The following is a 14613-nucleotide window of genomic DNA, read 5'->3' on the forward strand; positions in this document are numbered from 1 at the left end:
GTTAGGGATGGACAAAAAGGACATGTTTCTAACACAGGGTTCCTGCAGGTTTCACCAACTCAAATTTAAGACTTTTTAAGACCACTTTGAATAGAATTTAAGACCGATTTCACGGCAAGAAAGTATGAAGGAAAATTGCTATGAAAGAAGAAATACGTCCCATATTTACTTACAAAGTAAATGTATTCATGTTCAACATAAGAACGATGTCCACAGCACCTCCGCTTTTAGGGTTGACGTAGACCCAAACGTCACCCGGAGGTCCCCCGATGTTGCGGGAGATGCTGCACTAGCTAACGCTGCATTAGCAAAACAAACGGGTTTGAAGCAGCGGGCTTCAAACACGTTCCCTCCACTGGTTTCAACCAAGCACTAAATTCGATGTTTTCCAACCAAATACGGTTGAACTTACACTTCCCCATATTTATTTGTAAGTAGATTCGAAGATACCTGAGTTTCTGACTGCCGCTAGCTGAAGCTTGGTTGGTTGGTTGCTAGGTTACAAGCTGGGTGTTCTCCGATAAGGGGCCGGGGAAACAAAGTTAGTGATTACTGGTTCCATGTTGATTTATTCAATACAAATTATTGGGGGGAACTGAAAGGCTCTTACCGGTTACTTTGCAGCCCAGACATTTCCCCCAAAAGACATTTAGACGCAATCGCAACACAGAAGTCCCTTTCAAATCCGATCATTTTTAAGACCTTCTAAATCATATTTAAGACCTTTCTTATTTTTTTGTGTATCATATTTAAGGCCTTAAATTCTGATTATCAAATGTAAGACTTTAAGACCCCGTGGGAACCCTGTAACATTAGATGCTGAAGATAACAAAATAAACTAAACGGTCAGAGTAATAATTATTTTTTAATGATATGAGAGAGTGCTCCCTGGGGAGATGCAGCAAGCCCATCTGAAGGTCAGAGTTGCCAGAGACTTAATCAGCATTGTGTGATGAAGCTCTTGTTTAATCATTAAAAAGGTAGGGTAGGTAAGAATGGAGAAACCAGCTCGAGTGCACTAGAATTTGAAACTTCGCAGCCGAAAAAAATCTGCCCCTTCCTTCAGACTTCCTTACAGAGAAAACGAAGAGTGGAACAGGCGAGCAAGTGTGCTTCATATGAGAGGCCCCGCCTTACATTTTCAGTCACAGATTTTGGGAAATTGGTCCGTGCGCAAAGCATTGTGGGCATTTTTAGACCTGAGGATACACATGTGCAGCCTCAACATTTCTCGCTACAAAGGACGCCGGGCTCGGTAGAATTCCAAGTATGCTGGACATTGGAATATAATATATATATATATATATATATATATATATAATAATAATAATAATAATAATAATAATAGTTAAAACTGCGGTCACAGTCGTGCGTGCAGTGATGAGCGGGCCCTCGCGTCTATGCGCCTGTCGGGAAGGGTCGTCCAGGCGTCAAGTCGACAGACACGAGTCCTCCAAAATGAGCCGCTTGTCATTTCTCAGATTTTCACGTCCTCGACTCCTCGGTCCTCCGGCAGCAAACTGTTCCAGTTGTGATAAGTTATTTAAGATGATCAATGTGCATCAGACTTTCTGCCCTTTACCGTTTGTTTACTCACTAATTAAATTACACACTTTATTTGTATGCTTTAGGACATGGGTCGCAATAGGCGGCCCGCGGGCCATTGGTGGCCCGCCAGCAATAATATTTGGCCCGGAAAATTATTTTGAGAATTAAAAAAAAAAAAATTGTTTACAATATCTGACCGACAGTCGCACATCAGGGGTAGACATTAAGGGTAAAAAGCCACTGGCCCGGTTGTATTGTCACTGGCCCCACCATTGTAACCACTGGCCCGGAGCATTCGTCCAAAAAAAATCGACTAATAATGAAGAAAATTAACACATTTGTTGCAATAGTAATTTATGCACCAACTACATTACTACAACATTTGAATCATCAGTTCTTCCTCATTTTCCTCAATTGTTCATATTTGGTTTATTAAAATAATGATATTGTGGTCATTGTTAAAAAATGCTATTATGAGTATTATTATTTGTATAATGCACTTTCTGCCTTCCTGTCATTAGGAGTTAGAAATATAATGCCTATATATTAGATTAGAACCTTCATTATCCTAAACTGCTGGGACATTTCCCTATAGCCAATACCTTTATATTTTCTACTCTTCACTTACTTGTCAGCATAGGTCGGCATTGATGTACAGAGCCGACAGAAGACCTTGTTTATATTGGCATCATATTGAGAGGTGCAGCCAGTGACGCATCCTAAAACCAGGAAGTAAGCTGCTGGTTCCCTCGCCAAAAGCAATGGGATTTCTCCATAGGGTTTTGGAAAATAGCTGGAAATAAGGTCTGTGGAAAACAAACCTGTTTGATAAATGCACGTTTTGTTCAGCCAGATAATATCCACACGTCTACCCTAGTGTTGCACGGTGTACCGATACTTGAAAGGTACCGCGATACCCTGCCGTTAAAAACGGTAGGATTCCTCCGTTTCATTAGTATCGGTACTTTAAGAATGACGGGGAAAAGTACTCCGGTGAGAAAGCGCCGTTTTAATAAGAGCCGTGTGTGTTCAGCGCTCTGCTTCCACTCCGTGCACTGCAGCCGTGCCTGCAGTCCCTCCCCTCTCTCGTGCACGCGGCCATGCGCTAGCTACCAGAGCATGTGAGAAAGCGAGAAGCATGGCTGAAAGTGGGAGTGCAGCTGCCGCTGCGCCTCGGCTTGTTGACAAAAAAGACGCCAGAAGCTACATTTGGAAGTATTTGAGCTATATCTCGGACAGTGAGGGCAAGCCTACGGACACCACGAGGCCTGTCTGTGAGACATGTTTTAGATCCCTGCAAACCAAGGGAGCCAACACATCAGACTTGGCTAAGCACCCCGCCGACCGGAATCCAGAGCTGTTTAAAGAATTTAAAGGTTAGCGAATGTGATAGATAACATAATTACATCATGCTCAATCCCTCAAATCTAAGTCAAACAAGTGTCATTTATTTTGTGACAAACGAACGTTTTCGTAGTTTGACGAGGCAATTAATGGCAATGATAACTGTCTAATATGTCTATCTTTTTAGCTAACTTACCAATCTGGCTAACATCTGCAATATACATTTTGTCAATAATTATTTATATTACTGTACTATTACATGTTAATAAAATATTTTTAAAAAATTATATTTTATAAAACAACAAAGTTGTTTGAGATGATGCTTAATTTTATTTAATACGAATTCTTGTCATTTATTTTGTTTATTGTTCTCATTGTTTAAAAGTTTGTGTTATGGTTCTGGTGTGAAATAAAGCACAATAATTACATTTAAGACTGTTTCCCTTTTTTTTTTTAAAGTATCGAAAAATAAACAGAATTGCAATTCTTGACTTGGTATCGGTATCGAAACCAAAATGTTGGTATCGTGACAACACTAGTCTACCCTACTTTTATAATTTTCGAATCATAAATCTAATCGATAGATTATAAAAGGGTTTTAGGATGCGTCACTGCACCACTAGAAACCAACTCCATCGATCAAGCTGGCTGAAACTTTCTCTCTCTCTTCTTCTCATACTCCCTGTCACTCTCCTTTAACTCCTCCGGTGACTTTCTTTTATTTGAAGATTGTTTTTTGCACGGCGCTTGGCCGGTTACCGCTGGTATTAAAACCATTTTGGCGAATGGTTAGGTGGCGCGATAGTCTGTAGTGAAGGAGCGCGCTCCCGCTCACGGGAGCCTGCTCGCGCTGCGCTCCGCAGCAAACAGCTGTTTGCTTTTCACCCAACAACGACAACCGACTCACGGAACGCTATGTTGTAGCGTTGATAAACGAAACAATTTAACTAAATTGCTAGTCAAAATACCAATACCACAGGAAACATATTTTTGTCAAACAATATTTTTAGTGGCCCGAGCGGGCAAGTGGAAAGTACGTTATGCTGGCCCGGGGTGTCTAAATAGTGCTTCTGGGCCAGCGGGCCATTTATAATGTCGAGCCCTGCACATATAGGCTATAATGTCCGAATAGAGAATCTACCTACACCTGAAGAATGCTTATTCTACTTTTATCCATGGTGAGTGAATGACACACAGCACAGGCACAATCTGGCAGCGGGGTGCACTGATGCTGATAGTGGATCAATAAGTAGGTGGACAGCACGTGGTGCTGAAATAGCCAACATGCGGTTTGAAAAAAATAACACCAGCTCACTAAATCATTCAAACGTAATGTTTACTTATATGTGAACAGTAACAAAGTTCAGTCAAAACATTGACAACAAAATCGGAGAAGCCACTTGATCATGGAGCGCGAGGGGTGGTGGTGCATATGCTGCCAACCCAGTTGCCAATCCCAAATGTCCGAGTGTAAGTGAATGCAGCACAAGACGCGAGCCTTGTAACCCCATCCCCCGGCGCGAGCATGGAAATGTGATTGTCATTTGAACGGGACGGCGCAAAACGAGAAGAATTCGGTCTACAATCAATGACAGAGAAGAGACTGTCAAGTTTGGCTGTACTCAGCATTGATTCAAAACGCACTAAAGCTTTGGATCTTAATACGTTTGTGAGCAGGAGCGGATTGGCCATCTGTAGAATCACAGAACGCAACGCACCGCAGCGAGGCTCCCCCCCGTTGACAGTCCACTAGCGCACACACACACACACCCCCCCCCCCCCCCCCCAAGCATTCGAACGTGTCACATGTTTTAACAATCAATTACATAAAGAAGCTTTTGATTATGTTCCGGCCTGCCATCTAGTGGCTCAGAAAAAAATTGACCCAAGGCCAAACTTATTTGCCGACCACTGCTTTAGGAGATATCTACAAATAAACAGTAGATATTCTTCATGAAACCATATAGTGCTAGAGCTGAACGATTAATCAATTTTAAATAGAAATCGCGATTTGAAATTATGCGATTATGAAATCGCAAAGCCTGCGATTCTTTTTTTACTTTTTTTTCTTCTTGTGTGTTAGTCATCCACACCAATCAGAAGTACTGTGCTCCACATGTACCAGCCATTGTTAACCAATCAGAAGTGGCCCATGATAGAAGGTGATCCAACAGATTGATCCAATCACCTGCCAAGTATTTTTGAAAGTGCCTGCCCTTTCCAAATGGCTTCCAATGGAGCTTTCCTAGATGGTTTGGGGAAACAAACCATCTGAGTCCGGTTAGTAATGCTCCATCACATGTTTCTATTACAGGGTGAATCTTAAACTGAAGCTTGACTTTAAAGCAACCCAACAGAAGTTTCATGTAAGTTTAGTTCTTTCACTCGTAGCTCGGGCTGCGGGGGTGCTAGAGACGGGAGCACGTTGATACGACCTTCCTAGCCGGAGATATGGCCACATTTTACAATAAACTTCCGTTGGGTCGCTTAAAAACAAATATCGCAAATCGAATCGCAATATTTGTCAGAAAAATCGCAATTAGATTTTTTCCCAAAATCGTGCAGCCCTATACAGTGCGTCACATAATAAAATATACAAGGGCTGTAGCCTGATATTTATGATATGCTTTAGGACAAGGGTATTCAACTAAAATTCAACGAGGTCCAGTTAGAGAAAATCTCCCCATGCAAAGGTCCAGAACATCAAAATGTCTAAGTTGCTTTATGAATTAGTGTGATATTGAATTAGCCTGTAGCTTTATCAACGTCTGCATGTAATCAACAACTGACTGCCAATCAAATAAAGAAAGTACAATTCATAAACAACTATTTATTGTCAATGAACATTGAACTATACAGATATACAGTAAATACTGTGGATATGTGTAATGTTCCTCTCGGGCTGCATTTAAAAATAAAATAGAAAAAATAAATAAAATAGCTTTTGAAAATATGTGCATCTTAAAAGTGCTTAATTTTAGATAGATAAAATAAAGTGTAGCAGCAGCTTGAGTTTTCCTTTGAAACTGTTAAGTCATGATGTGAAACGGTTAGCAGACGATTATAGAACAATATCAGTCTTTACACATCATAACAATTGAGCAGTTTTAAAGTTTCTCTTTCTTTCCCTCTTATATTGCAGTCCCTCACTCACTTTTTTTTTATTCAGTGCGAGAATAGAGCTTGAGCTTGTCCTGCCAGGAGTTTGTAAATCTGGGCTGAAATGGTGTCAGGGCCATTCTCATACACACATGCAGGTTAGCCTGCCCTGGAACGATATTTAGTTTGATCCTGGTCGACTGATCATATTGGGCTCTGAGACTGCTTATTTTTTGTGACCTCAGTTCTGACTTGAGAGGGAATGTTTGGTCAAACACTTTGTGTTTTGTCTCAGTGGCGTTTTGGCACTTTTAATGAGCGCCACGGTCTCTGAATGAGACACACTGGTGCTGTGCTCCCAGTGGGCAGGATGAACATGAATGAGTCCATCCACTCAGGGTTAAAAGCTCTGTTCTCACTGTCCACTTTCCTCTTCTTGGAGAGCGCCATGTGTAATTATTTGTCTCTCCCTGTCTGCCGCTAACACGTCTGTTCACTCTCCTCTCCGCTTCTCTCCCTGTATCGCTAATTATTCTCTTCACTCACTTTCCTCACCGCTTCTCTCTGCCGCGCTTTCATCTCTTCTTCTGTGTTTCTCTCCCTGTATCGCTCACTCGTCTCTTCTTCTGTGTTTCTCTCCCTGTATCGCTCACTCGTCTCTTCTTCTGTGTTTCTCTCCCTGTATCGCTCACTCGTCTCTTCTTCTGTGTTTCTCTCCCTGTATCGCTCACTCGTCTCTTCTTCTGTGTTTCTCTCCCTGTATCGCTCACTCGTCTCTTCTTCTGTGTTTCTCTCCCTGTATCGCTCACTCGTCTCTTCTTCTGAGTTTCTCTCCCTGTATCGCTCACTCGTCTCTTTCGCCCCCTGTCGGCGGCGGTTAAAATAGAATCGTCCCGTCAAAATTGAAATCCCCTATTAATGTATTGATTATAGGTCCGGGTCCGTATAGGTCGGCGTCCGGATCGCCTGTTACCGACCCCTGCTTTAGGAGCTGTTTGTGTTTGTTGTACAATGTGTAGGTGTGTTTTGTAGAGTGTATGTGTGTGTTGTACATTGTGTAGGTGTGGGTGTGTGTGTAGGTGTGTGTGTGTGAGAGTTGTGTGTGGGTCTCAGTAGCTTAAGGTATAAATGGTCAAAAATGGTACATTCTCCATTAGCCTACTACGAGCTCCACGTTCAAGCGATCGACTATTCCTTTGCAATTTAACATCACATTGGATATGGGCTGAACTTGTCCTGGAATGGAATTTTTCCAATCATTTTCCTAGGAGGAGATGCTTAAAATGCATGAAAAACGCACATTTTTTGTCCACAATTCCATGAAGAATGTCTGTGCCAAAATTTGTGAAGTTAGGAGAAACTATATGTGACTACCACACAATAGGTACTGAGCTGTTTTAACAAAAAATTACGATTTTTATTTTTTTTTTACATTCTCGAAAAGGTTGTGGGCTGTGACGTGTGTCCCAAGTTTTGCGTCCGAAGCTCATTTTAGCACATCGCTATAAAAAAAAATGTATAGGCCACTCCCACGTTCGTTGCAACACTTTAAATCTCAGTTCATACTCACCCCAAGAGTATGTCTAAAAAAAAGAAATGCTTTATTCCCTAAGACAGAAGGAACCTATCCACCAAAATCTGTGATATTTGGATACATTGTTGATGAGTTATGAGCATTTCTTTCTAAGCCGCGCCTTTTTGCAAATACGTTTTGATTAATGGCGGCCATATTTATCGACTGAACATGCTCATTTCCTAGGGTAATGTGTGGGACACTCCACCAATGCTGTAAGTTTGGTGTCGAAAGACTAAAAATTGAAGTGAATATTTCACTGTTTTGAACATTATGCTAATTGCAAAAAAATCTAAGTAGGCGGAGCTTAGAGGTTCAAGAGGACTATATGTAGAGCAGGTCCACCCGGATCCGTGTGAAAAATGTCAGGTCAAACTGACTTACGGTGCGACTATGTAAATGTTTCTAAAATTATTTACATATAGGTGTCGCTAACAAGCATGTTGGACAATTTGAACCCATTGACTCCAGAATGTCAATTTTGTCACCGGTCCTGGCGTCCGTGCAAAATGATACAACTTTTGAAGTGTCCTAAAGCCCTCAAAAATAGGAAACGCCAGCAGAAGAGGAATAATTCCACCAATAACAATAAATTCCTCGCACTTAGTGTTCGGGCCCTAATAAGAAGAAGAAGATTAAAGAGAAAACGTATTAGTCCATTCTCACTAATAATCAGTGTTGTGCTAGTTACTGAAAACCAGTAACTAGTTACCATTACTAGTTACTTCATTACTTCAAAAGTAACGCTTTAGTTACTTAAAAAAAGGGCTCCCATTAATGCCCTTATAGCCTTCCTTTCAGTACTGTTATTGCATTGGAGAATAATACAATCTGTTGATCAACTTCACATGCATTATATGCAATCTGGATTGCATCGATATTAGCTGGCTTTCCATTTTTGTATATTCTTTCTCCAGGTAGTTGGAAAAAGTTTTCCGTCCCATATGCCGTGTGCCGCCCGGACATGCTATCATGCTAACTAGCTCCCTGAAAGCGGGTGACTCCACTGTAGCAATAGCCTGCATGTGTTCTACAACATACCGTGCAATGGCTTTATCGACTTTTCCCTGGCCAGCAGTCCTTTGGTTAAAATCCAGCCGCTGTTGCTTAGGTGGAGGTGGAGTGGCGTCGGCTGAGTCTCTGTGGTCTTAGCTACTAGCTTCGTCCCAGCATGTTGTTTTTGCAGATGTTTTAAGAGATTTGAATGACTGGTTTGGGCAGTAGATAAGATCTTTGACCCGCCAGGACACAACTTACATTTAACAGAAACTTTCTTTTCTTTGTGCTCGACAAAAGTGAAATAGTGAGAATATCTCCAGGTGGAGAAACTAGACTTGAGCTCCGCCGCCGCCATGATAGTCTTGTTAGTAAACAACACAAACACGCCACAAAGTACATTTACTCAAGTACTGTACCAGGGTATATGCAGGAATCCTGAAGTCAAATTTAATACATTTTAAGACCTTTTTTTAAGACCCTTTCCATACATTTTAAGACCTCATCGCAACTTCGAGTTCTAACCGGTTACATTGGCGACACACTTTACCTCACATTTACTATATTGATTGTAAGATAGCACAGCTAAACAGAGTGCAGACAGACTACTGAAGACTCCTCTCCACATGAACTTCAACCTCTCTGTGAAGGTCAGGTTTAATGCAGTATGCTGCTTTGTTGCTTCTGTACTCTTTCATTCCAGTCAAACTCCTCAGAAACCATTAGAAACCAGTATTTGACCAATAAACAAAACAATTGACAAAACTTTGAACTATATTAAACTTTGGTGAGCTTCAGCGGGGTAATGCCATATAGGAGCTCCCTCACAAATACCCAGGGGTTACATTGGGCTGGGGCTGTCCGGGGCTAAGCCCGGCACATAGGACGATGCTCTGACGTCATCACCCTCACACATTTGTCATATGTTTACAAAAAACGATATATATGTTAAGACTTTTCTCGTTCTTAATTTAGACTATATTTAGGGTCGATATGTGTTGACCTTACTTTAAAATAGCAGATCTCTGTGACCTGATATAGTTTGGCTTAGACCCCGGCCCCACGAGGACGCATACAGTAAAACGCATACGCAAACGCAAAAAAGTCTTCCGTTCACACGCATTCGATTCATTAACGTGTCCGTTCACACTAGACCGCTGGAAATGCTGGAAACGCTGTAGTACATATGCCAGGCCTGTAAGTGGCGCTGCTGCCGCCACAAAATACACCAAAAGCAGCGAAGAAGACCCCGGAGCATGGTTGTCATGGTTGTCTTTCTGTTTATTCTCCGCGGTGGACGGCGTGTTCTCCTGCTGTATATCTCTCAGGTAGTCCACCAGCAGATAAACCCACCCCCCCACAGAGCGGAGCAAGGCAACGAAACTTAAAATAAGAAGCAGCATGTTATGGCACGCTATGCATGGGGCCACCTTGAGGGGGTTTCCCGACATGTTGTTTCAGTAAATGAAAGGGTGTTTCATGTTGTCGTTGCTGTGGACCTTCTTAATACCTTGGAAAATGCCGTTTAATACTTTTTAATAGCCTTAATTTTCGCTAAATTGATTTATCAACTTTTAATACTTTTTAAGACCCCGCGGACACCCTGTGTACTTAAGTACAGTTCTCATCTCTGTTCGCCTGGCTGTTGACTATATAATAAAACTAACGCAGTAACGGAGTAACGCACCATATTTGTAAGTTAAATAATTCTTTACATACAGCTGTGCAGGAACATGTGGATCTCTTCAAGTGATTTATTTTATTTGGAGATTTTTATTTTACATTTCTGTTTGTGAGATAGCAACAGATTGGAGAAGAGCAGGGCAAAAAGAGAGATCTGGCATAAAACCCAGGCCGTTGAACTAAGTACAGAGTACAGGCTCTACCAGTCGTGCTACTGGGGGGCCCGGATCCGCTCACTAGAAACTTGCCAAGATCGTAGAAAATTAAATGGTGGATGTTTGTTAAAATGTTTCTTTTTTTACATCAAAACTCATGTAATGACTAATTGATGTATCTGGAGGAGTGGGACCCAAGCCACTCGGGTACAGTGTATCTCTCCCCTATTCTTATTTTCACATGTGGACATTGGACTGTACTGATGCCAGACATTGTGGTCAGTTAACTGCCAGCACCAAGAGAGGGGAGATAAGGAAGGGAGACAGCAGGGGGAGGGTTGGAGAGCAAACAACTAATCCAACTAAAGAATTTGAGCGAAATCCCTCAGAAACTGTAAAGCAGGGGTGGGGAACCTCTGGCCTCCGGTCCGTATAGGGACCGCGAGACCATTTAGTACGGCCCTCGAGGTAATTTATAAACATACGCAAAAAAGAAAAAAAGAAATCTTAAAATGTCTTAAAATAAATCTAGACTGCAAAATAATTAAACAAGCGAGTGCCTGTTTTTCCTTGAACACAACACGAGCCTAACGTGTCATCACGTGGTATATGTCTCGTCTGACAGGGGTGAAGTTCTGCCGGAGAGCATTGGAACGCCGCTCCGGCACTTCACAAATGTCAGTACCCATAAGGAGCCGTACACATGCCGCAGTTTTTGCGAGGCTGTGTCTTTAGTTGAAAGCCCAGTGGCGATCTGTTCACCTGTCATACAGTCAATAACTTTGTTGTTATTAGCATCTGGTTAGCTAGCTATGCTAACGAATATAAGAAGCTTTTTCTCCAACCAGTGAGGTAAAGGCACATCTTTATATGATCATTATACACTGAACAAAAATATAAATGCAACACTTTTGTTTTTGCTCCCATTTTTCATGAGATGAACTCAAAGATCTAAAACATTTTCTATATACATAAAATAACCATTTCTCTCAAATATTGTTCACAAATCTGAAAAAATCTGTGATAGTGAGCACTTCTCCTTTGCCGAGATAATCCATCCCACCTCACAGGTGTGGCATATCAAGATGCTGATTAGACAGCATGATTATTGCACAGGTGTGCCTTAGGCTGGCCACAATAAAAGGCCACCGTCCATGTCAATCTTCAAGTTGAAGAACTTACCTGTCTGAATATCCTTCCACAGAACCCAAGACTTTGAACGATCCTCGAAAACCACAAAGCACCTCTGCTTCTCCCGATTTATCTGAAGGAGAAACAAAATAGATGGATGTCTTTCTTAACGCCACACTGTTCTTAAAGCATTTATTTAGTGCCAACGCATCTGGAATCTTTGAACAAGTCCAGTATGTCACATCTGCCAAATGTTGAGGATTTCTCCAGGTGGAGTCCTTGCGTCCTAAGACCAAAAGTGCTGAAAATAAACTAGGCTACAAGCTAAGCTAAAGTTGTGTAAAAAAAAAAAGGGATATAATAAGGGCACAATGGTTTGAAACTCAGATATGTGCATTTGAAGGCCTACTTAGGGGGCTATTCCACTGGGCTGTTTCCAGTGTTTTGAGCATCTTGTGTACTGGAGCAGGTTGTGGTACAAGTGTGAGGCAATTTATCATTATAATGGATATTGTGATAAACTGCTTGCATTTTGGACTTTTTTTATAACGAATCATAATCCTTTCCTGGTTTTAATGGCTGTTTTTAGTAAAGTGATTTGATTGTCTGATCTTACCCAGCTGTCGTAGCTGTTCTTATAATTGCGTGTTCCCACGTAGTTATAATAATCTCATATATGATGAATATTTATCAAAATTCTGTGTCATTTTGTGAAAGCAATAATAGTGAACCATAAAATTAATGTTGGGGTATGCTTTCCATACAAGGATTGAACATTTAAATGGGATGTTATCAAAATATGGGCTAGTGCAATATTTAAATTGCAATAAGCTCAATATTTGGTAAATGCAATATATGTGAAAATAAAAGTATTGTCGTGCTGCAAAGAAATTCCAGCCTACAAAAGGTAATAGACAGACTTACAATACATATGTAATCAAATTTAGTTTGGTACAGATCCTTATTTTAAGATAATGTGAATAATGTTTTTTTTTTTTTTTTTTAAATGAAAATTACCTCAAACTGCAATTGCAATATCAGTTTAAAAAAAATGCAGTTAGTATTTTTTCTAAATCATGCAGTCCTACTCAATACAGCCCATTCCTAGGTGTTACTGTGTATATAAATAGAAGTAATTTAGTGTCATAAGTAAATCCCCCCCCAGACTAACCTTGGTGATTGTCCCCAAGTAGAACAAGCCGTCTGACCACCGGGCCAAGACGTCCTGCCCCTCTGTGAACCTGTCCGACATGTCGTCCTCTCCATACTCCCCCTGAGCAGAGAGGCTGCTGGGAGACAAGGGCACGGCCTGCTGCTGCCGCTGGGGGAGGGCTCTGTGATGGACAGACAGGTGATCCACAACCCCTGAGTCTCTGGAAGACAAAGGGAGGTGAAGGGAAAGATGGCAGCAGTTAAATGAAGAGCGAAGCCTTTCCAATGGGGTAATAAGACAAATCAGTTTCTTTGTTTTTACAGTAATTCCAGATAATACTTAAATCCGTCACATTATACAATTCCCAGTCTCTATGCTGCAAGGCAGGCCAGGTGCTTGGGTGTTCATGTAACAATACAAACTTATTTATGCATTTAGGATGGAGGTAACAGTGCATGAACAATGAACATGTATGGGGTTACATGTTCTCTTAGTTTCTTTAAGCACTGGAAAAAGTGCTATATAAATATGATGCATCATTATGATTAGTTTAATTCAAAGTCAGGGTAAAAACAATTGACCTTGTTATACATGCCTACTGTTTTTTTTATAACCAATACTACTCAAGTTTATGTACATCACAAACCCCCTTGATAATTACAACTCTGGTTGAATCACAGCAACACTACAATCCACACTATAATTGGGACCATCTAATACATTCCTTTTAAAAGGATAACATACAATAAGAATTATGTGAAGATATATCTGTGAATATCCACTGAAGTGCTGCCCTGAATGTATAATCTCAATGGCAAAAACAAGGATATACTGTTGGGTTTCAGTAGATCTAACAAAACAATTGCTGAAAATTAGACTCATGCCATTTCCCCTCCATTGGAAACACACAACAGGTGATTCTACTCATAATTAGTGCTAATTGGTAATCAACCACATGCAGTCAGTGGGATGGCTGCAGGACAATGCTGAGTGGTTCTATAGCCTTTTCAACGTCAAAAACGAAGTAAACGCAACTTAAAGCTGACGTTCTATAAACTGGCAATTGAATGTCAGCGACCCTTGTCAGATATATTAATACAAGTTTGCCCTTGTTAGTGTTTAAATTCTGCTGTAAGTCTTGAGTTATTAAATTAAGCTAAAGCTTTATTTTTAATATTTATATTTCCATTTAGCCAGTCAGCCCGGGATTCCCTTTGTTCGGATACTGGGGGAACATGGTCAATTTTAGCCTCTGGTGAAGATAAATAGCTAGCTCGAGATAACGTTGCAAAGTAAAACCTATTAGAGCAGCTAGCATCTTAGCCGGATTAGCATGAATAACCCGCATGCAGAGCGGCAACGTTAACCCCGGAAAGGTCGCTGACCGTCGGACCCACACACCCCACACACAGGAGGAAAACATGACAACAATACCTCATTCGGTCACCTCCGCTTCTACAAATCACTGGGAAAATAAAATAACAAAAATAGTAAGGACAAAGGTTATCCCGCTTCTTCTGTGTTTGAGTTTATCTCAAAAGTATGTCGCGGAAACTTGCGGGAATCGTGCTTTCTTCAGAAGATAACAAACGGTTCATTTTCCCCCAACACGTTCGCCATTTTGGTTTCCCGCTGATGAACGGGGAGTGCATTATGGGAAGCGTTTAAACTGCTACTGCTGTCGCTACTACGCTCACCTTTTTTCAAACATTTGAAAATGTAGGCAGGCCCTTTACAAAGCAAGGCATATCCGCCCCTTAAAGAAGATGTTGGCTTTTAGTCGAACACTGCATATTTACAGCATTACTTATTCTGTAGGCAGTAGTGAAAAAAGTATTCAGATGTTTTACTTGAATAAAAGTACTAATACCACACTGTAAACATACTACATTTCAAGTAAAATAACTGCATTGTACGGAAGAGGATTAGGG

The 14613-nt window shown here is 41.1% G+C and overlaps 1 protein-coding gene across 1 annotated transcript in view; it reads right to left on the reverse strand.

The window, feature by feature from the left end:
* Positions 1-14406, reverse strand: part of mtf2 (metal response element binding transcription factor 2) — a 29993-nt gene extending 15587 nt beyond the window's left edge. The window contains exons 1-3 of the mRNA XM_034215370.1: positions 14117-14406; positions 12701-12902; positions 11581-11662 (exon numbers count right to left, since the gene is read on the reverse strand). Of these exons, the coding sequence (XP_034071261.1) occupies positions 11581-11662; positions 12701-12902; positions 14117-14121 (289 nt within the window). The 5' untranslated portion in view covers positions 14122-14406. The remainder of the gene's footprint in view (positions 1-11580; positions 11663-12700; positions 12903-14116) is intronic.
* Positions 14407-14613: the final 207 nt, after the last annotated feature.

The sequence above is a fragment of the Gymnodraco acuticeps genome, unplaced genomic scaffold, assembly GCF_902827175.1.
Source record: "Gymnodraco acuticeps unplaced genomic scaffold, fGymAcu1.1, whole genome shotgun sequence".
NCBI classification, from domain to species: domain Eukaryota; kingdom Metazoa; phylum Chordata; class Actinopteri; order Perciformes; family Bathydraconidae; genus Gymnodraco; species Gymnodraco acuticeps.